General features: G+C 46.6%; 1 protein-coding gene across 1 annotated transcript in view; it reads right to left on the reverse strand.

Annotated features, from left to right (window-relative positions):
• Window positions 1-7,463: 7,463 nt before the first annotated feature.
• The window catches only part of ITIH5 (inter-alpha-trypsin inhibitor heavy chain 5), a 73,472-nt gene continuing 58,890 nt past the window's right edge, over window positions 7,464-22,045 (reverse strand). Inside the window, exons 10-14 of the mRNA XM_057733699.1 lie at window positions 18,664-19,220; window positions 15,997-16,050; window positions 13,910-14,026; window positions 12,702-13,079; window positions 7,464-8,376 (exon numbers count right to left, since the gene is read on the reverse strand). Coding sequence (XP_057589682.1) covers window positions 8,087-8,376; window positions 12,702-13,079; window positions 13,910-14,026; window positions 15,997-16,050; window positions 18,664-19,220 — 1,396 coding nt within the window. The 3' untranslated portion in view covers window positions 7,464-8,086. The remainder of the gene's footprint in view (window positions 8,377-12,701; window positions 13,080-13,909; window positions 14,027-15,996; window positions 16,051-18,663; window positions 19,221-22,045) is intronic.

Raw genomic sequence — 22,045 nt, forward strand, 5'->3', positions numbered from 1 at the left:
GCCTACAGAATTGCCTGCCCACTTCGAGCCCAGACCAGTGGCGAAGAGCAGCCCAACATTCCATGGAAGGGACAGCAGATTTTAGAGAAAAAGCAATCTTGAAGCCAGTGTATTCGGGACATGTAAGAGAGCCCCAGCCCCCCAGCCCCAGCCTTTCTTGCTTCTTCCCCTGTGATGCTCGGCTGATACACACAGGTGGGACCCTGGATCCGCGGTCCAGCAGTCGCGGCCATCGCTGCGGAAGCTGCTCCTGTTTTGTCCAAAGCAGCCCAGGGTCATGAGAAGAGCAGGGTCCCTGCATCCAGGCTAAGTCAGATGTCGGCTCTGTGATGAGGGCTGGTCATTCCATCTCCCTGAAATTTTAGTTCTTCTATACAATTTATTTTCCTTTCCTTTATAGTGTTTTTATTACGAATAAATGTTATTATATAAAATACTCCTAGACGTCTTCCCCCTCCATCCTTACCCATTCTGTAGGACCCAGATCAGATGCCAGCACCTCTTCCACCCCGGCTGAAAGCAGTCTCTTCCTTTTCAGACCCCTTCCCACTCACTTTTTTTTTTTTTTTTTTTCCTGAATCTTTTAAGGGCACACTGCTGTCTGTCTTTTGCAGCTAATTACACACAACAGTACCTCCAGGTGGGCTAGGGAGGGCCCTCTCTCCTCTGCACGTGGTTAGGGCCCACTCCCTATCAGTCGAATGAATGAATAAGTGAATGTACTTGTTTTGGAGCATTGTCTCTTCTGGGGAAATTGCATGAAGAATTCCAAATATTCCTGTCCTTCAGCGGTATACAAAACTTTATCCTATGTTTTCATCACAAGGCCGCAAAATGTTATATAGTTTTCCAGGCCAATGAAGGGATGGAAAGGATAAGTACTTACCCTTAGATAACTATCCAAGTTAGACACGAGAACTTTTAGTTTCTAGAATATTCCTGGAATCTAGCCTTCAAAAGCAAATACACTTCACGTGGAGCTGTGCCTTTAGAGATATTGTTTCTGCCTTCCCCTGGAAAGGTTTGTTCCTTTTGTAACATTCTGTGACACTTAGAGAGCTTATGTTATCTCCATGGAGGAAAGATCCTAGGGACTGAGCAGACTCCAGGTAAGAAATGTCCCAGATGGAACAGGGCAGGTCTCCCACAGACATTCATTCACGCTCAAGTATCTGCAGTATAGCATTTTCTACATTGCCCCTATACATTTCAAATAAAATTTATTCTTGTCAAGAAAGCACACTAAAATGTATTTACAATGCATTTCGTACTTGTAGTACAATGAAGTGATTTAATTGATGCATCGATAAACTTAGGACATGTGATTTTCTTCTTATATAACCAGAAATTCCCAGTGAGCAGTCAGGACATCACGCCTTCTCTTACACAAACACAGCTGTTGTTTTGAGAAAATAATATGATTAACAGAGAATTTTCAGGAAGAACGCTGTGTTGATAAAAATTAATTTTGAGTTGGTCTAGGAAATGTACCCAAGACACACACACACACACACACACACACACACACACACACACACACACTTCCATCTTTATTTACAACAATCAAATTTTTAAAGATTGCGCTCGAACTTCTTCCTTTCCTCCCAGATCCCAAATCCCTCTAATATAAATACAGACACTTTGAAGATGGAAAGTTTGCTTTTATTCTTGCGTGTGAGGTGATGCCAGAATAACGGAAGGGAAGTGTCCTCAGGTCCACGCAGAGCCAGATGCTAAAACCAGGAAGTGGGTGAGATCGCAAAGCGGGGCAGGGAGGGGGGTGGTAGGTAAAGAGTATAAAGGACCCGTGTGGGGACCTCCTTGACGGTCCAGCAGTTAGGACTCCGCGCTTCCACTGCAGGGGGCACAGGTTCTAACACTGTTCGGGGAACTAAGATCCCACAAGCCACACGACATGGCCAAAAGGAATTTTTTTAAAAAAGGGCTAGTATGACCTTGGGGGACGCCCACAGGTTGGCAGAAGGAAAGGCATGCAGCAACGGAGACTAGGAAAACAACTCATCACACAAGAGAAGCAAAGGGATCCAACATTTCAAAAAAGACAGAGGCCAAAATCGCCATCAGTAGGGGAGACACCCATTGCTGGAACTGGACGTCAGAAATGGCAACGTGATGTCTGAGACATGGTTTGACAAACGTTTGATGAAGACAGAAGCTGAACTTGATGACAAGCAACTGACAAGGAGGTGAAAAAAACGAGGGTTCAAACACCAACCACTAGCACAAGCCTGACTCCAAAATGAAAGAGAAGACGGAAGCCCCCAGGGAGCCTGGCCAGGGATGAGCACTTCAGCCTGGAGGAGACTTCTGGAAGGGTGTCCGCGTCTACGGCCACACCACCCTGAACGTCTGATCTCGTCTGGAAGGGTATCTGAAACCAAGAGGGAAGAACCTCTGGGGAGTAAGAGTCTGGAGATTCTAGAAAGAAGGGGAGTCATTGAGGCAACTGCCCGGAGGGAGTGAGAAGGATGGAGCCTGGAAGAAGGTGGACCGTTACACCTGGAAGGCAGAGAGACGAAGATGCTATGAGACAGAGAAGCAAGGGAGCACTTTCTGCAGTCTTCTCAGCACAGGAGGAGGAAAAGTGCTGGGGAAAGCTGTGGAGCGAGGTGGTCTAGGAAGCTGCAGCAGAGGCGGGGGCCGTGCAGGCCAATGCACTTCAAGGAAAACAGATTTAAGTTTTGGGAGCCCTGCTGGTGGAACGGACCCATCGCAGAGCTCTGTGACTTTCCTGGTGCATTCTCGTACCTGGGGGCGGCGCTGAAGGATGCAGGCCTGGAGACAGACCCCAGCCAGGGTCCAGGGAGACAGGAACCTGCAGGTCTACCGAGCGTCATCCACTGAGGGTTCTCGGTAACTCCTAAATCTCCAGGGCACAGATCGAAACTTATTGAACCTGGAGTAAGAAGATGGCTTCAATGCCTAAGCTGTCTCCAGCTGCTTCACAGAAAAAATATTTCATGGGGGTGCCTCTGTATACGCACTTCTTCTGCAGCTGAATACTCCCCATCTTTGGAATGTTTCCTCCACCTCCTTCCTCCCTTCAAAGAACTTTGCAAAGTTCTCTTGCAAGATTTCTCACACTGTTCCAATCTTTGCCCATCTCCTGCGCTAAGCTGTGGACTCCACAGAGGCAGGGACTTTGTTTTCCTCTGAATCCCCGAGCCTGGAACATTGAATGTCAGAATAGACTGGAGTCACTGAGTGAATTATTTTGCATTTACTCCTTGGACATTCAGGATGTCTCTTCATGTGCAGGCGGAAGATAAAGATCATGGGATCTGCGCGCGTCACCTCATTCAGTTCCTCTCATTAGAGACGAAGAAGCCAAAGGCCGGAGACATTGACTTCAGGCCCTTGAGATGAGGAGTTGGCTGGTTTTCTCTTTAATACAGCCTCCCAGTGATGTCTCACTCTTGCTCCAGGTCTGCTTTGGTTCTAATTCAGAATCTAACATCTAAGCAAGGTCTGGCAGGACCACAGGTGCTGCAGGGAGAAATGCCAGAACCACAATCGAGAAATGCCCTGAGCTGGCGGAAGAAGTACTGAGCAAGGTGATGGCCCGTTTGGGCAAATGAGTGACCCAAGAAGAAGGTGATAGAAGCTTTGGGATGCCCGAGTCCCCAAAAGATAAGGGACTGAGGTTTAAGACACTTCTCGACAAATTTGACAGTTTTATAAAAGGTGAGAAAAGGATGCTGTACGTTGGCTGTAATGTGTTGGGTGTTTTGTTTTTAGCTTTATTGCTTTCTCTGTCACTTTATTTTTTTTCAATTAATTTTTATTAAAGTACAGTTGCTTTACAATGTTGTGTTAGTTTCTACTGTACTGCAAAGTGAATCAGCTATACGTATACTTATATCCCCTCTTTTTTTTGGATTTCCTTCCCATTTAGGTCACCACAGAGCATTGAGTAGAGTTCCCTGAGCTATACAGTAGGTTCTCAGTAATGTGGTTTTTTTTAATTAAATTTATGTATTGGCTGTGTTTGGTCTTCGTTGCTGCACGTGGGCTTTCTCTAATTGTGGCAAGCAGGGGCTACTCTTCGTTGTGGTGCATGGGCTCCTCATTGAGGTGGCTTCTCCTGCTGCGGAGGACGGGCTCTAGGCCCGCGGGCTTCAGTAGTTGTGGCACAGGGGCTCAGTAGTTGTGGCTCGCAGGCTTAGTTGCTCCTCAGCATATGGGATCTTCCCAGACCAGGGATCGAACCCGTGTCCCCTGCATTGGCAGGCAGATTCGTAACCACTGCGCCACCAGTGAAGCCCAGTAATGTGTTGTTTTAACATGATTCTTCCAATGTTACTCACGTGCTCCATGTACATAACTTTCTATGGAATTCAGAAATTCCTACAAACAAGCAGTGCAGTTAGAATCAACAAGTTTTATTCTCTCCAGCCATTTGCCCTCAAAACAAATGTGCCAGGGTGGTGTTTGTTTTTAGATGCCATTCTCTCACATATTTTTGTTGAAGGAAAATGTCTCTTGAAGGTGAACTATCTTGTACCCTACTGATTATTTTAAACTAAGATAAATATTTAAATCACAGTTCTAAGTATTTGCTTAGCTGTGTTATGTTATTTGCTGTTTATTTTAGTTGGATCATGAGTGAATGGTTCCAGGAGCCCAGATTTAATAAGCGCATTGTTTGTATACATTCTGGGTAGCTTGAAGAAGAGGAAAGGAACTCATATCTTGAATAATTCAGTGTCTTAATCAGCTCAGACTGCTCTATCAAGGATACCACAGACCGCATGGCTTATACTACAAACATTTATTTCTCACTGGGAAGGTTCTGGAGGCTGGGAAACCCAAGATCAAGGTGCCAGCTGACGTGGTGTCTGATGAGAGTCCACTTCCTGATTCGAGAAGGCATTCTTCTCTTTGTCTTCACAGGGTGGAGAACAGAAAAGTGAACTCTCTCACGCCTCTCCTTATAAGGGACCTAATCCCATCACGAGGACTCCATCCTCATGACCGAATTACCTCCCAAAGGCCCCACCTCTGGATGCCATCACCTGGGGGGTTTAGCTTAGGCTTCAGCATATGAATCCGGGGAGCGGCACAAGCATTCTGTCTACAGCAATCAGTGCTGCGAAGACACAAATGTAACGAAATGAATCCTGTCCCTAATCCACCTGTGAGGACACATGATTCAACTAAAGATCTAATGTTGTGTCACATGGAAACAGAGGGGCGCTCCCCCCGCCCCCAGAGCCTGCCTCACGCTGCCCGGCTGTGACGGAGGGTCAGGAGGGGCTGTCTTCCCATCACCCACTCCCTCCATCCTGAACTAGGAAACCACTGCAAAGGCAAGCGGAAGAAAACAAAGCGCCTCGCATGAGTGGGTAGAGAATGTTCCGTCCATTTTATTCGGGGAATGTGAAACTTTACCCTAGGAGACCCTTAAGGACGACCTACGGAGATGCCTCTCTTTTTCGGATGAAGGAGGGGATTAGGATCCCGGGGGGGAGACTTGATGAAGACCCCAGTCAATCAACTGTTAGGGCTCGTGAACATTAGCGATGATGGGACTTGAGGTTTATCCAATTGCAATGTACTTCTCAGCCTCATTCAACTTCTCCTGTAGTGTCCCGGACCCCACCTTATCTATAGATGCTCAAGGAAAAACAAACGATGGCCCAGACGGTGACACTGTGTCAAAACTAACACACGAATTCTGGAGGCTCAGCCTGGCCCTGCTCTAAGTCTTATTATATATAACGTGGGGGAAATTGCCCAGCTGCACTCTGCCTCCATGTCCCCACCTGAGAAGAGAATTCCTCCTTGCTGCTGCACTTACTTGAAAAGACCTTGCTATTCACAACACATATGGCCAATAGAAACTTTAAAAAAAAACACTTTTCAATCAACTTAAAAAAAAAACTGAAGTATGACTTTGGTGTGGAGTTTGAGGCCCACAGAGCTCACAGTCTCTGGCTAAAACAGAAAATATCCTGATACATACGTTTTGCAAAAAAAAAAAAAAAAAAACCACATACACAGTTGAAGAGGAGAAAGAAAAGTGGGATAAGTCTAAAGTAAAAACATTACAATGAAAGCTCAACCTTAATACTTTTAAAAATGTGGGTTTTTTTCTGAATAGGAGAGTAAGGGATGGACGCCCCATTGGAATATCTGGTCCTGCAGTAACAGCCTCTTGTCTGCAGACAGCGGGCTGGCCTCGTGGCTGCAGGGATGTCTGCCCTGCTGGGCCCGAGGCCTGTGAAACAGGAACGTCCCCGCAGAGCCTGCCCAGGCCCCAGGCAGCCCGGCTCCAGCTCCTCCTCTCCTTCTGAAATATGGCAGCAGCTGTCAACAGCCTGGGCGGGTGCATTCACACCGCTGGCATGAGAACAGGCAGCTGAGTGGAGGCAACAATAACACAGCTGCCGGCCCTTGTCTGGTGGGTTCCCAACGTGGAGAGAGCCAGAGACTCTGAGACACAACGGGCCCCCCAGCCCCCAGCCCCCCGCCCCTAGCCCGGCCCCAGCGCAAACCTAAAGCCCTGCAGCCGCCTGGGCCACAGAAACATGTGGATGTCATTTTCCATCCTCCAGTGTTTCCCACGGGAGGGCAAAGATGATAAACAATTCTCTTAACTCTGATTTCTCTCCAAGTGCTCAGTCTGCTTCCCCATGGTGCGAACGTTCTAGAGTCACTCCCCAATGGAAGAAACATTCCATGAAGCCAGCACAAAAGCCTTTATTTAACTCAGTCTCGCATCAAAAGATTCCATTTCTCTGACCCAAATCTTTCCCTGCTGTTTGGCTGCAGTGCCCCCTGCATCCATCTGCACCCCAACTGCAGTGAGGATCAGGATTACTGAAGACCAAAGGTCCAAAGAAGACCGAGCAGAGCAAAAAGCTGGGGTGGCCCCCGAGGCCACCATCAGCCCCTCTTCCACTTGATAATGAGAGGGGCTTCACAGGTTCCAAAGTGGGAAGGGTGACAGTCACTGACTTTTGGCACCACCCCCTGCCCCGACCCCCGATTTTAACCCTTCCCTGATGGAATCAGATTTGTCCCAAGCTCCTCGCTCACGCTGACTTCCTGGCCTCGCCTGTCTGGGATGTGGGAGGACTCCTTAGATCCATAAGCACATCAGCACTTCCTGCTGAGAGCATGCAGTTTGATTTCTGTAGGCCACCTCCATGCTGGTGCTACCTCCCCATCCCAGTTCTGCAAGAGCCTAATTTATCACCTCCTGGGGGACCGCAAGCAAATCGGGTCAGAATCAGGACCAAGGCGGAATAGCCAAGTGATAGACTCATCATGCCGCTGGCGGGCGCCCCAGCACCGCGACGGGCCAGTGAAACACCCGCGTGGGCCGCCTTGTTTGTTAGAAGCGCTCGGCTTTCTGGAATAAACAGGAGAATCTCCATCAGCAAAGTCAGGTGGTTTATGGAGACCGATAGAGAGATACTGGGATCTGGGATGCAGAGTTTCTATTTTGAATCAATTTTTAAAAAACGAAAACAAATTTTCAAGGGCGAGACATCACAGCAGAAGAAAATTCTCTCCTAAGAAAAGACCGAATGGTTTACAATGATCAAATCGACGTACTATTTGCACAACCCGTGGCCTGGGCCCAAGGAGAGGTTCCCCGGAGGCAGTGGTCGGCCACACATCTGGTGGATGCAGCCGGGCTCGGAGGAGAGATGTCTAAGCTTTAGTAAAGGCGAAAAGCAGCGTGCCCAAACCTGGCCACTTCCACAGAGAAAACAGACCCGGGGCCACCTTCTTTGATCACAGTCACCTTGTACTAGGCTGTGAGATGGACAAGCCACTTGGTACAAGACAGAGACTTCTTTTAACTGTGACTGGTCCCTTTGGTGCCACCACCTTTCTCTACTGGAAATGGGGGAGGGGAGGGGAGGAGCAGGAAATCCCATTCTTGCTTCAATGTCCTGACACCACCCTTTGCTCAAGCAGACGGCGGACCCCCCACCCCCCGCCACTGGGGTGGGTCACGGGTGGCGGCCACCTGCCAAGCAACAAGAGCCACACCAAGGGGTCTCCCGAAGACATTTCCCTGCCACGCACTCCTGCCTGATGGCTGCTGGTGTCAGAGTCCCCGGGATGTGCCCAGGCCAAAGGTGGTCTCGGAGTCAAAAGGATGGGCTGCCAGGTAGTCCTTATACTCCCCGTCGATCAGGCTGGCGGCATTGTTCCGGGCAAACCAGCAGTCCACCTGCTCCTCCCCGTTGTAGATTTTCCTCTGCTTCCACACCACGGGGACCTGGTGTCCTCTTACCTCGAGGACCGCCTCAGACCTCTCGCCTGCCTCGGGGACAGCCGGATGGGCAGGGTTCCTGCCGAGCCTGGTGAGTCTGGCCTCCTGGTTCAGGAACTGACCTGAGAGGACAAAAAAGACATCAGGTCAAGTGCGAGCGACGCGGCTGAACAAAATCTAACTTCAGTTTGGGCACCGGTGACCAGAAAGTACACGGGCGTGACCCAGAGGAAGAGCAGTGACTGCAGTCCTCAGCTGGACTCTCCCAGAAGCACCCCTGCCTTTTCCAGTGTCTGGGGAGGGTCTGGGGAGGAGAGACCTCAGTGTATTCGTAGTGGCCTCCACTTCTGGAAGCCAACACGGGAAAGATGCCCAACCCTCAAACAGAAACACCTGGTCTCCTACTGAGGTGGGAGGGCGAGATGGGGGCAAATCAGTAGGGAAGAGGGGGCTTTCCAGGTGGCGCAGTGGTTAAGAACCCGCCTGCCAATGCAGCGGACATGGGTTCAAGCCCTGGTCTGGGAAGATTCCACATGCTGCGGAGCAACGAAGCCCGTGCACCACAACTACTGAGCCTGTGCTCTAGAGCCCGTGTGCCACAACTATTGAGCCCAAGTGCTGCAACCACTGAAGCCCACACGCCTAGAGCCCATGCTCCGCAGCAAGAGAAGCCACTGCAATGAGAAGCCTGCGCACCACAACAAAGAGTAGTCCCCACTCTCTGCAACTAGAGAAAGCCCGTGAGCAGCAACGAAGACCCAATGCAGCCAAAAATAAATTAATTAATTAAAAAATAATAGGGAAACTGCTAGCACTAATTGATGAATTTAGTAAAGTAGCAAGATACAAAATTAATGCGCAGAAATCTCTTGCATTCCTATACACTAACAACAAAAGAGCAGAAAGAGAAATTAAGGAAACTCTCCCATTCACCACTGCAACAAAAAGAATAAAATACCTAGGAATAAACCTGTCTAAGGAGGCAAAAGACTATGCAGAAAACTATAAGACACTGATGAAAGAAATCAAAGACGACACAAACAGATGGAGAGATATACCATGTTCTTGGATTGGAAGAATCAACATGGTGAAAATGACTGTACTACCCAAAGCAATTTACAGATTCAGTGCAATCCCTATCAAATTACCAATGGCATTTTTCACAGAACTAGAACAAGAAATCTTATGATTTGTATGGAAATACAAAAGACCCAGAATAGCCAAAGCAATCTTGAGAAGGAAAGATGGAGTTGGTGGAATTAGGCTTCCTGACTTCAAACTATACTACAAGGCCACAGTGATCAAGACAGTATGGTACTGGCATAAAAATAGAAAGGAAGATCAATGGAACAGAATAGAGAACTCAGAGGTAAGCCCAAGCACATATGGGCACCTTATCTTTGACAAAGGAGGCAAGAATATACAATGGAGAAAAGACAGCCTCTTCAATAAGTGGTGCTAGGAAAACTGGACAACAACATGTAAAAGAATGAAATTAGAACACTTCCTAACACCATACACAAAAATAAACTCGAAATGGATTAAAGATCTAAATGTAAGGCCAGACACTATAAAACTCCTAGAGGAAAACATAGGCAGAACACTCTATGACATATGTCAAAGCAAGATCCTTTTTGATCCACCTCCTAGAATCATGGAAATAAAATCAAGAATAAATAAATGGGACCTAATGAAACTTAAAAGCTTTTGCACAGCAAAAGAAACCATAAACAAGACAAAAAGGCAGCCCTCAGAATGGGAGAAAATACTTGCCAACGAAGCAATGGACAAAGGATTAATCTCCAAAATATACAAGCAGCTCATGCAGCTTAATACCAAAAAGCAAATAACTCAATCCACAAATGGGCAGAAGACCTAAACAGACATTTCTCCAATGAAGACATACAGATGGCCAACAAACACATGAAAAGATGCTCAACATCACTAATCATCAGAGAAATGCAAGTCAGAGCCACAATGAGATATCTCACACCGGTCAGAATGGCCATCATCAAAAAATCTAGAAACAACAAATGTTGGAGAGGGTGTGGAGAAAAGGGAACTCTCTTGCACTGTTGGTGGGAATGTAAGTTGGTACAGCCACTATGGAAAACAGTTTGGAAGTTCCTTACAAAACTAAAAATGGAACTACCATATGATCCAGTCATCCCACTCCTGGGCATATACCCAGAGAAAACCATAATCCCAAGAGAAACATGTACCATAATGTTTATTGCAGCCCATCAACAAATGAATGGATAAAGGAGATGTGGCACATATATACAATGGAATATTACTCAGCTATAAAAAGGAATGCAATGAAGCTCTATGTAATGAGGTGGATAGACCTTGAGTCTGTCATACAGAGTGAAGTAAGCCAGAAAGGGAAAAACAAATACCATATGCTAACTCATATATATGGAATCTAAAAAAAAAAAAAAAGGTACTGATGAACCCAGTGACAGGACAAGAATAAGGACACAGATGCAGAGAATGGACTGGAGGACATGGGGCTGGGGGGTGGGGGGCAAAGGAGAAGCTGGGGTGAAGTGAGAGAGTAGCATAGACATATATATACTACCAACTGTAAAACAGATAGCTAGTGGGAAGTTGCTGTATAACAAAGGGAGATCAACTCAATGATGGGTGATGCCTTAGAGGGCCGGGATGGGGAGGGTTGGGGGGAGTCGCGGGAGGGAGGGGATATGGGGATATGTGTATAAATATAGCTGATTCACTTTGGTGTACCTCAAAATTTGGTACAAGAGTGTAAAGCAATTATATTCCAATAAAGAGCTTAAAAAAATAATAGGGAAGAGGGTTCAGTCTTCCCTGCCCTCCTCCTGCTGGAGGACCCCTTCCATACATGCACTTGGTGAGTATACTGCACGGAGGGCATGGAAAGCAGGGTCAGAATTCTCCAGGTCGAGTGAGGGCATCGCTAAGGCTGAAGGGACAGTGGTCTGCATCTGGGAGAGGAGCTTGGCAGGCAGGCTGCACAGAGACATGTTCAGCTCAAGTACCAGGAAATCCTGCTGTCTAAACCAAGCCCTGGCAGCGTTTCCCTCTTTACTTGCGGGCAGAGCACCCACACGAAATTGCATGTGGAGGGAAGCCAGGCAGAGTGGGCTGCCGCCCATGGGATGCCACCTGGGGAAGAGCCACGCATCTCCTGCCTGGTGCTGGGCTGCGGGCTGCCCTGTGTTTGCATCCTCTCGTGAAAGTAAAGAATCAGACCTGGAGAGAAGGACTCCTCATTTCTTTGCTCCCTTTCCCCGAAGGCCTGTGAGAGTTAGTTTACAAAGCCCATTCCTATTCTAGAAAGTTGTCAGGAGGCAAGAAATATACTTTTGACACTGATTTGAAAAGATACATGTACCCCAATGTTCACAGCAGTATTATTTACAATAGCCAAGATATGGAAGCAACCTGAGTGTTCATCAACTAATGAATGGATAAAGAAGACGTGGTACATATACAAGTGGAATATTACTTGGCCATGAAAAAGAATGAAGTTTTGCCATCTGCAGCAACATGGGTGGACTTGGAGCACATTATGCTAAGTGAAATAAGTCAAACCATTAAGTCAGAGAAACTAGATGTCAGAGAAAGACAAATACCGTATGATGTCACATACATGGAATCTAAAAAATACAACAAACTAGTAAATATAAGAAAAAAAGAAGCAGACTCACAGATACAAAGGACAAACTAGTGGTTACCAGCGGGGAGGGGAGGGGGGACAACGGGGGGGGGGTGTGGGAGGCACAAACTACTGATGTAAGATAGGCTCAAAGACGTACTGTACAACATGGGGAGTATGGTCAGTATTTTGCAGTAACTGTAAATGCAGTGTAACCTTTAAAAATTGTATAAAAAGGGACTTCCCTGGTGGTGCAGTGGTTAAGAATTCGCCTGCCAATGCAGGGGACACGGGTTCCATCCCTGGTCCGGGAAGATCCCACATGCCGGGGAGCAACTAAGCCCATGCGCCACAACTACTGAGCCTGTGCTCTAGAGCCCTCGAGCCACAACTACTGAGCCCACGTGCCACAACTACTGCAGCCTGCACACCTAGAGCCCATGCTCTGCAACAAGAGAAGCCACTGCAATGAGAAGCCTTCGCACCACAACAAAGAGTAGCCCCCGCTCGCCGCAACTAGAGAAAGACGGACGGCACAGCAATGAAGACCCAATGCAGCCAATAAATAAATAAATAAATAAATTTATCAAAAAAATTGTATAAAAATTTTTTTTAAAAATTAAAAAGAAAAAAAAATTGGCCATATGCAAAAAAAAAAAAAAGAAAGAAACAGACTTTTCATAAGCTACGTAAAGATCGCATTCCTATGGAAATTCTCAGCCAAGTAAAGATGTGGGCAGCATCAGCTTTGCTTCGGGAAACTGAATTCCATGCTGTGAACCAGTGTGGAGAGCAGCCGCCTACCTAACAGGCCGTGGCAGTTGCTGGAAAGGCCTTGGCCATTGGCAATGTAGAAGCCCAGGTGGTTTCGCTGGTAGGGTGCTGGCTTTTTGTAAAGGTGGAGGAGGATGACGAAGGCCACAGAGCCCTGGATGGTGACGGTGACGTTGGCATTGGCGGACACCGACACCTCCAGCCCCCGGCTCCCCACGGCCGCGCTCTGGTTGCAGGGGAGGACCAGCCTGTCCGCCCCGTCCACAATGACTCTGCTGGGCGTGATCTCCAGGTAAGACCTCTCGGGCTTGTTCACAAGGATGGTGATGGTGCGGAAATACGTGCGCTGTTTCTTGTGGCCGTTTGGAGGAGCAGGGGCCCCGATTAACTCTCCATTCACTGTCACACCTTGGGGGGGCAGAGGGGAGGGCAATGGTTAGAAAAACTACCCCCACTTTCACATGAAGGTGTCTCATCAGAATTTCCTTCCTCCTTTGTGTCTCTAGAACCAAGAATTTCTGCTCACATGTAGGGACCACTCAGTGCCTACCGAAGAAGAGAAGGAAGGAAGGAAGGGGGGAGGGAGAAGGGAGGGAAGGAGGGAGGGAGGAGAGAGGGGAGGAGGGAGAGAGGGAGGAAGGGAGGGAGGAAGGCAGGTAGGCAGTAATAAAGGTATGAGTGATCTCTGACCAATCAAAAATTGGTAGGAGAAGATGATGTAGGTTTGTGTGAAAATATCATAAAAAGGGGGTTGACATATACACGCTACTATGTGTAAAACAGATACCTAATAGATAACTAAAAAGGACCTGCTATAGAGCAGGCGGAACTCTACACAACACTCTGTCATGACCTATATGGGAAAAGAATCTAAAAAAGAGTGGAGATATGCATATGTATAAGAGATTCACTTTGCTGTACACCTGAAACCAACACAACATTGAAAATCAACTATATGCCAATAAAAATTTTAAAATAAAAAAAAATTTTTAATAAAAACAAACAAACAAATAAATAAGAGGGGGTTGACATGTTTGTCTGCTTTCATTCCAGTGTCTGGTTATGGTTCCAAAAACTCTTGTGTGGCCCTGACACAGTATTTCTTACCCACTGGTTTCCACTGCCCCTGATTTGGAGATCCTGGGACACCACTGAGCAGTGGGGTAGAATGCAAAGATTGGGATTTTTTTTTTTCAGTCCCCAAACTCAAGTCCTCTCGCTCTCTAGGCAGAACTCACCGGAGTCCGCATGATCAGAGACCAGCCTCAGGATGTGCCCGGGCTGTCCGTCAATGTTGAAACAGACGGTGAGGTTGCTCCAGGGGAAATCCACGACAAAATGGGGGTCTCCATCCGCTGCCAGCCAGGACAAGAACGGGAGAGGAAAAGAAAGAAAAGACATTTATTGGGCACCTTCCCTTTGTAGGCACTCTTTTCTATTTTCTCGTGAGATGCTGACTTCACCCTGTCAGTGGTGGGTCCTCCGTGTCTACACAAGGAAGGTGACTGGGAGGGGACGTGATGCACCAGGTACGCAGTTCGTTCGTGGAAAGTAAATATTTGAATGCAGGTCCCCTAAATTCAAACATGACGCTCCTGTCAGCACACCGCAGTCAAACTTAGACAACTGAGCTTCAGAGGGAAGCGGGACATCACCCTGCACCCCCCCACGACTACTGAGCCCACATTCTTCCGTTCGCTGCGTGGCTGCCCCAACCACTTCCCTCTTCCTTTGTCCACCCCAGTGAAGAGATGTGGATGAGAACTCTCCCTCTGGTGACCGGAGCTCCACGGCCTTCGCGACATTCACAGCGCCAGACGGACACAGCCCTTGCGTGACGAGTAATGATCAAGCCCAGTCTAGGGCTGGTGACACGTGAAGGACACGGAGTCAACAGGAGGTCAGGCGGCCCAGCCAAGTGATGACCATGGAGATCCCTCCTCTGGGTTCTGTTGACGTCACTGCTCTCAAATTTGCATGCACAGAGAAGACCACAGCGTTCGGCTGGCCGCTGTTCCTTGCCCGTTCTCCTCACTTTCCCCTCTGCTAATGAGGAACAGTCTTGCTGCTTATTGTACAGACAAAATATTTCCCAAGAGTCTACATCAGTTCTCTTTTCTGGCGAGACTGGAGAGTTAGTTTCTCTCAAATTTATACACCAAACACATCGCATTCCTGAATTCCTCTCTACCTTATGTGTATATGTATGTATACGCATTTGTATAGGGTGGGAGGGTATGGGCCAGGAGTTCAGTGTCTTCAGGCTACACGCCAATTAATGTTCTTGGTAGAACGGATGAAAAACCTTTCTGTCCCCAGCATGACTCAGAAGGGCCTTTGGAAGAACCTGATTGATCTCACTGTAAAGTGCCTCAAGCACTCAGTGAATGGCAATGTAACAAAAAAATACAAGGTACTGGTCTTTTGTAGATGAAAAAAATGACACCCATTAAAGAAAAAAGCCCTGGTCCATATTTTTTGGCTCTCACTGGGTATGGATACAACTATGTGACAGTTCTCTGAGAGTTTCTATCCAGATCTTTCAAATCCTTTCATAAGGAAAGATACTGCCTGCTCCAAAATAAAGAGAGGAGAGGTCTGGAAGTCATTACTCCTTGCGGCATCCAAGAGGAAAGTTTTCCTGCATTCTATAAAGTGTGTGTGCTCAAAGGAACACCACCCTACTCACTGGAGACTGTATTTCCTCTCCCCAGAGCTAATCTCCAGGCTGTCCCAGGCTATGTGAACCTGCACACCCAGCACATTGGCAGCAAGGCAATAAGAAAGACTTACAAAGGCAAACGTGTACATCTGAAGAATAAAACCCAGCCCTTGTGTCCTTATTCCATCCATATTTGTATTATAATCCCAGGAAGTTGGCCAAGAGAAATGTTATGGTATTGTTATCTATTCTTCCCTTCTAAAGCCAAGGATTACGAAAATAATAAAATAATGATGTTTAAAAACACTGCTTTGTCACAGATATTTGTAACACCAGAAGCTGGAAGCAGGCATACTTCAGATCTCTAAGAACAAACGTCTTTTCAGCTCACTCGTGATGAATGTGGGCCTGTGCCCATCCACCCTTCCATGGGGCTCCTGCCAGGCTCCTTGAAACTGTGTTATCCATGGGATTTATGTGATGATTTAATGATGATCCTGGTTTTGAGATCTGCCCCACGCTGCCGGCTTGCGCTAAACAAATACGGGTCCTCACATCTCATCCTATGAGCTGATGTCCTAACTGGCTTCAGGGAATTCCTGGTCGTCTGCTTCCTAAACATCTCAACTCTCAAATCACACACAAGCACATTCTTTCCTTTACCTGAGGTTTTGGAGATTTTAATCCTTGGGTTGTATGGTTTCTTGAGAGCAGGTCCTAGAGAGGAGAAAGGAGGTCCACCACCGTTATTCACTAAAGAGGAGGAAGTGAGAGGCACAGAGGGCTGAAAAGTACATTTGTGACAATTTAAAAACATCTGCTTTAAAAAAGGAGCTTGGCTTCCCAACACAAAGTGAAGGTGTAACCTGAGGAGGTGTAACTATTTTATTCCTTTATAAATTAGATAACATTCTTGTCTGTGATTTTTGTGTATACAATAGGAGAAAATGTTCTATCATACCTAAAGGATAGTTATGGGGGGAGGAGAAAAAGTAGAGTTGTTTAATGGGGACAGAGTTGCAGCTTCGCAAGATGAAAAAGTTCTGGAGATCTGTTTCACAACCATGTGAATATACTAAGACAGGGCTGAAGCGTAGCTTAAAAATGGGTACAGTGTAGAGAACACACTGGTGGTTACCAAGGGGGAGGGAATTAGGGGAGGAATGGACTGGGCGTTTGGGATTAGCAAATGTAAACTTTTACATATAGGATGGATAAACAACAAGGTCCTACTGTACAGCACAGGGAACTCTATTCAACTATTTTCCTGTGACAAACCATAATGGAAAATAATATTAAAAAAGAATATATCTATATGTATAACTGAATCACTTTGCTGCACAGATGAAATTAACACAACATTGTAAATCAACTATACTTAAGTTAAAAAAATGGAGAAAATTGGTTATGATGGTAAATGTTATGCTATGTGTTTTTTGCAAAACAGCAATTTAAAATAACCATAAGTATACAAGAATGTAAAAGAAAAAGACATCGTGACAATTCAGGTCTATAGCCACGTGCGTAACTACAGTTCATAAAGCAGCAGGCAAAAAAAAAAAAAAAAACGAAAAAAAGAAAAAAAATTCAATTAAAGCATAACCTAAAAGTAAATTACTTTCCGTCAATAAAAAAAAATTAGTATCTTGTTTCAAGTTGTCTGTATTAACAAGCTATGCTCCTCTTCACTGATTTTCTTGCCCCCAGGAAATGAAGATCACAGTATCTCAATGTTTTTTAAGCTCCGCCTTCTCCAACTGGGTCCAGGTCAGTGGGACATGGACAGAATCAGGCCGACCATGAAGGAGGAGGGACATCTCAATTTGGATGGCTGCTTTGAGGAGCCTTAAAAAAATCTTAAAATGAAAACTGAAAAATCATCAGAGATTTAAAAAAAGGACGGCTGTCCTGAGTACTAATGGACGCTTCGGGGAGGCCCTATGTCTAACACATCTGAGCAATCGGTTTTCCCTCATCCGTGTTCTTGGTGCTCTGAGTCTCCTGCCATTTGAGTTCACTCTCTCCTGAAGATGCTGAGATCTGAGCTGCTGACATCACATCAAGATGTTACTCAAAAAGCCGTTTTCCCGGGATGCGGCACGGATCTTGTAGCATGACCTAACAGCATCACGCAACTCCACCAGGACGAATATCGTACTAGTTTTGCCAAGACAAGCTCCACTCTTTCTAAAAAGGCAACATGTCATTTTTAACCCCTACATCAGGTCTGAACTTTTCAATAAATTTCTAGTTCTACACTGCTCATGGGAGAGGGTATCTCACGTATAGAACACTTATTATGTACCAAGGACCTTACACGCTTAATCCTTGCAACAGCCCTTCAGGGAAGACGTGACTATCTACATCTTACAGGTGAGGGAATGGAAGCGCAGAGGGGTTCAGAAACCTGCCCCAAGCCACACAGCGGGCTTGGAGGAGCAGTGAGCTGAAACTCCGTCTGGATCCAGGTGATTCTCGGAGTTCAGAATACGTGGATCAAGTGAGGCCCAGGGTTAATGTCAGTTCCCTCACCTTAGGACCCGTGAACTGACAGGAAGTTAATAAAAATGTCACACGCAAAAAAAGTGCTGTTTTCCACACACAGATACTACTGAGAATATAACCTCCTGCTTTGGTTGAATTACTTTTCCTGTCCTTTTCTCATTCTTGTTGCTACTAATTTCCCCTGGCAAATGGCACTGGGACATATAATAAAAATTTCTGTTTAAACTGGAGTCTCTTGAGAATCCAGACTTAGTTCCTCTTATATAATCATGCCTATAATAAAATAAAATTTTATTAATTGTATTTAATTGTAAACAAAATCATTAAAAGTAAAAAATAAAAATTTTAATTTAGAAAATTACAAATAAAATTGATAAAATATATGAGTAAATACAATATGTAATAAAATTTCACTTTATTTTACCCATATAATAAAATAATATTTTATTTTCTCAGGAAAATAAAATCAAGCATCGCATAAAACGACATAACTGAAGTACTTAAAAACATAGAAAGGCACTTAAAAATGAATATTTGTTTACTTGTCTGCTCATCCCTGTGCCTCCCATAATAATCTAATTCATGATAGGCACTGAATATTGATGACTTATTGATAGACTATTTACCCTCTACTGAATTTCTCTACTGAAATCCACAGTTTCTAACACAAGCACAAGCTAACCCACTCTGAAGGCTAGGAGCTGCAGATACAGAACACTGGTTATAAAAATTACAATACAAGAAAGCAAAACAGACGACCTTGGCCTGAAAAGCAGCCAGGATGGTCGCGTGGGTCCCCACACTCTGGTCCCAGGATGCCCTTACCTGGCTGCAGGTGGGCGCCCCTCAGGCTCTGCATCACCGTTTCGGGCCCTGTGGCCGCGGACATGCCAAAGGTGTCCTCGGGGGCCTCTGTCCGCGGTGCTGACCTGAGCGTCATGGAGGTGAACGGGGTGAGGAAGTGACGGTTCACGGCCAGCGTCTGCACCTGCTGCCTCAGCCGCTCCCTCTGTGGCTCCTCCTCGCTCTGCAGCCAGGAGCTCAGCAGCTCCTTCAGCGTCAGGTAGCTCCAGAGACGCTCCAGGTGGTTGGTGTCCTCCGGGCCACCCTCCTTGGGCCTGGGGCTCCCCGCGATGTCATTCCCCATCTTCCGGGGCTCCACGGGCACGTCCTTCTTGAGTATGAGAAACTTCTTACTGTTGCTGGCCGTGACTTCCACGTGCAAGCGGTCCATCTCCCTGTCCGCCAGCTTCCCCGCGATGATGATCTCTGAGCCATTGAAGTAGTTGGGGAACAGGGTCCTGGTGGCATGCTCCACCAAGCCAGGCAGGTAATCCACGCGGATGTCCGAGAGGAGTGGTGTCCTGATCTCGTCGTAGAAGCTGGAGAGGAGGGACAGAGGGAGAATGAGGGCCTGCCTGGGCTGCTGGCAGGATGGGCTCTACGGGAAATCACGGGCTGTCGGGGGGGCGGATCTGATCTTAGAAGCAGCCAAGTCCAGCATTCTACCCAGCAGAACATCTCAGACAGGAGGCCATGCAGCAGTGGCTTGAATACCACTGGTGACGGAGAACTCACTACCTCACAAGCTCCCTCGCCTCTTGCCGACTGCTCTGGGGAGGAGGAGGAAGCTCCTTGCAGTGACCAAAACGATCTTCCTTCCTGAAATTTCTGCCTATTGGTCTCAGTTTTCCTTTTGGGGCAACACAGCATGAACGAGTCTAATCCACCTTCAATATTTAGATGCTTGAAAACATTGACCTTGTGTTGTCTACAGACACTGCTGCATGTTCTCTCAATATGCATATTCCTTTTTACGTAGCCTAACTCATCCCTGTTTCCTAAGTATTCTTCATATGATACAATTTCAAGAATCCCTAACCACTCCTGCTAACTCTCCTTTGTACATACCTATGTTTCTCAAAGGACCTCATAAAACTTTTTTTTTTTTTAGAGCCAAACACATATTCCTTACAGGCTCTAACCAGCCTGTTAAACATGAGAAATCTGACCTTGACGTTGACACTATGCTTCTGGTCAGGCAGCATCTGCTTGCTTTAGCTTTGCTCCTACTTATGTTACACAGAGACACTTAAAATCCCCTTTCCAAAGATCTAGAGAGCACAGGCTGTGGAGTTAGACTGCCATCTCAGCCCCTTCTTTACTGTGTGTCTTAGACATGTGACCTAACCTCTCTGAACTTCAGTTTCTTCCTCTATAAAACTGAAATGTTCACAGTAACTGCTTTGGTGGACTGCAGGCAGTCCCCTCAAACCCATGCTCCCCTTCTTTCATAATAACAGAGTTTTAACCAGGCGCACGCCCATCCAGCCACAAACTCCATGTCTTAGCCTCCACTGTGGCCAAACACGGCCATGTCCCCACCAACGGAAGATGAGAAGTAGTACAGGCAACGTCTGTAACGCTTGCTTGAAATACAGTGGTTGTTCTGGCTTCCTTTGCTTTCCCCCTTTTTTGGGCTGGAGCACAGAAGTGACAGCAACCTAATTTCCGCCTTGCAGTGAAGGATGACCCCCAAGAGCTGCAGAGCAATGAACTGGAAGGAAGCTGAGCTTCTGAATGACTTCCTGGAGCAGAAGTGGCCTGTCCAGACGATTGCAGGAGAAAGTCACGCACATGGCAGCTTGACCCCGTACACCTGCTCCTGGGATTCCATTGAGGATCACACGAGATAACGCGTGTGGACACACCTGGCATACTGGAAGCTCCTGATACACGTCGGTATGGATAACGTTTGCCTATGAACACTGAATCTCAACTCTGCTATACCATGTGTTAGATTCTCCCTCTTTGAATGTGGTTTTGAGTAATGTTGAAAATGTGGGGAGCAAATCTGTGCTTTTATTTAAGTCTCTGACAAAAATGCTGGGGGAAATGGTGGTTAGCTCCTGACCAAGGACCTGTCTGTACTGCCCTCCTTGGAGACCGGTTAGAGTCGCAGTTAACGAATGTTCTTTGATTATGGCTAGGAAACAGCTGCACATCTACCCAAACCTCCTTTTTCCTTGTGAGTATCTATCACATATGCCAGAAAGCAGATTCCAGCACATAACATTGAATAAGGCTCAGCACTTCCTCGAACCAACAGCAAAGTCGGACCCTGTAGTTGGCAACACGCTGTCTGAGGGGAGGCGCTGAGCTGAGTTAGAAGATTTAATAAATTCTGGTTTCCTCTCCACCCCTCAAAACATAACACAGTCAGCGACCGGTTTCAACTGGCCATTTTGCTTCAACATAAAAACGCGATTATTGTAACTAGTGTGGAACGTGGAGCTGACACTACCGACTCCACTGCCCTCACAGGGAGGAATTAGGGTACAAACAGGCATAAATTGTTTTATTGCACTTCAAAGACCTAGCATCATTTGCAAAATGAAGGTCTGTGGCAACCCTGAGTGGTCAGATGATGGTTAGCATTTTTTAGCAATAAAGTATTTTCCAATTAAGGTACGTACATTGTTTTAGACATGACGCTATTGCACACAATAGACTATGGTGTGGTGTAAACATAAATTTATGGGGCTTCCCTGGTGGCGCAGTGGTTGGGAGTCTGTCTGCCAATGCAGGGGACATGGGTTCAATCCCTGGTCTGGGAGGATCCCACATGCCGAGGAGCAACTAAGCCCGTGCTCCACAACGACTGAGCCCACAAGCCACAACTACTGAAGCCCACATGCCACAACTACTGAGCCGGTGCACCACAACTACTGAGCCCACACACTTAGAGCCAGTGCTCTGCGACAAGAGAAGCTACCTTACTGATAAGCCTGCAAACCACAAGGAAGAGTAGCCCCCGCTCTCCACTACTAGAGAAAGCCCATGTAGCAACGAAGACCCAACTCAGCCAAAAAGAAACAAATTTCAAAAATAAATAAACAAACATAAATTTATGTGCACTGGGAAAGCAATCCACCTATGTGACGTGCTTTAGTGCGATAGTCACTCCATCGCTGTGGTCTGGAACTGACCTGCAGTATCTCCGAGGTGCATCTTTTTTTTTTTTTTTTTTGGCACACGGGCTTAGTTGCTCCATGGCATGTGGGATCTTCCTGGAGCTAGGATCGAACCCGTGACCTCTGCATTGGCAGGCGGATTCTTAACCACTGCGCCACCTAGGAAGCCCCTCCGAGGTGTATCTTGAGATGAAGAAGTGCTTGAAATGTCAGGGGGACAGCTGTAACCGTGA

The sequence above is a fragment of the Hippopotamus amphibius genome, chromosome 4, assembly GCF_030028045.1.
Source record: "Hippopotamus amphibius kiboko isolate mHipAmp2 chromosome 4, mHipAmp2.hap2, whole genome shotgun sequence".
Classification (NCBI taxonomy): domain Eukaryota; kingdom Metazoa; phylum Chordata; class Mammalia; order Artiodactyla; family Hippopotamidae; genus Hippopotamus; species Hippopotamus amphibius.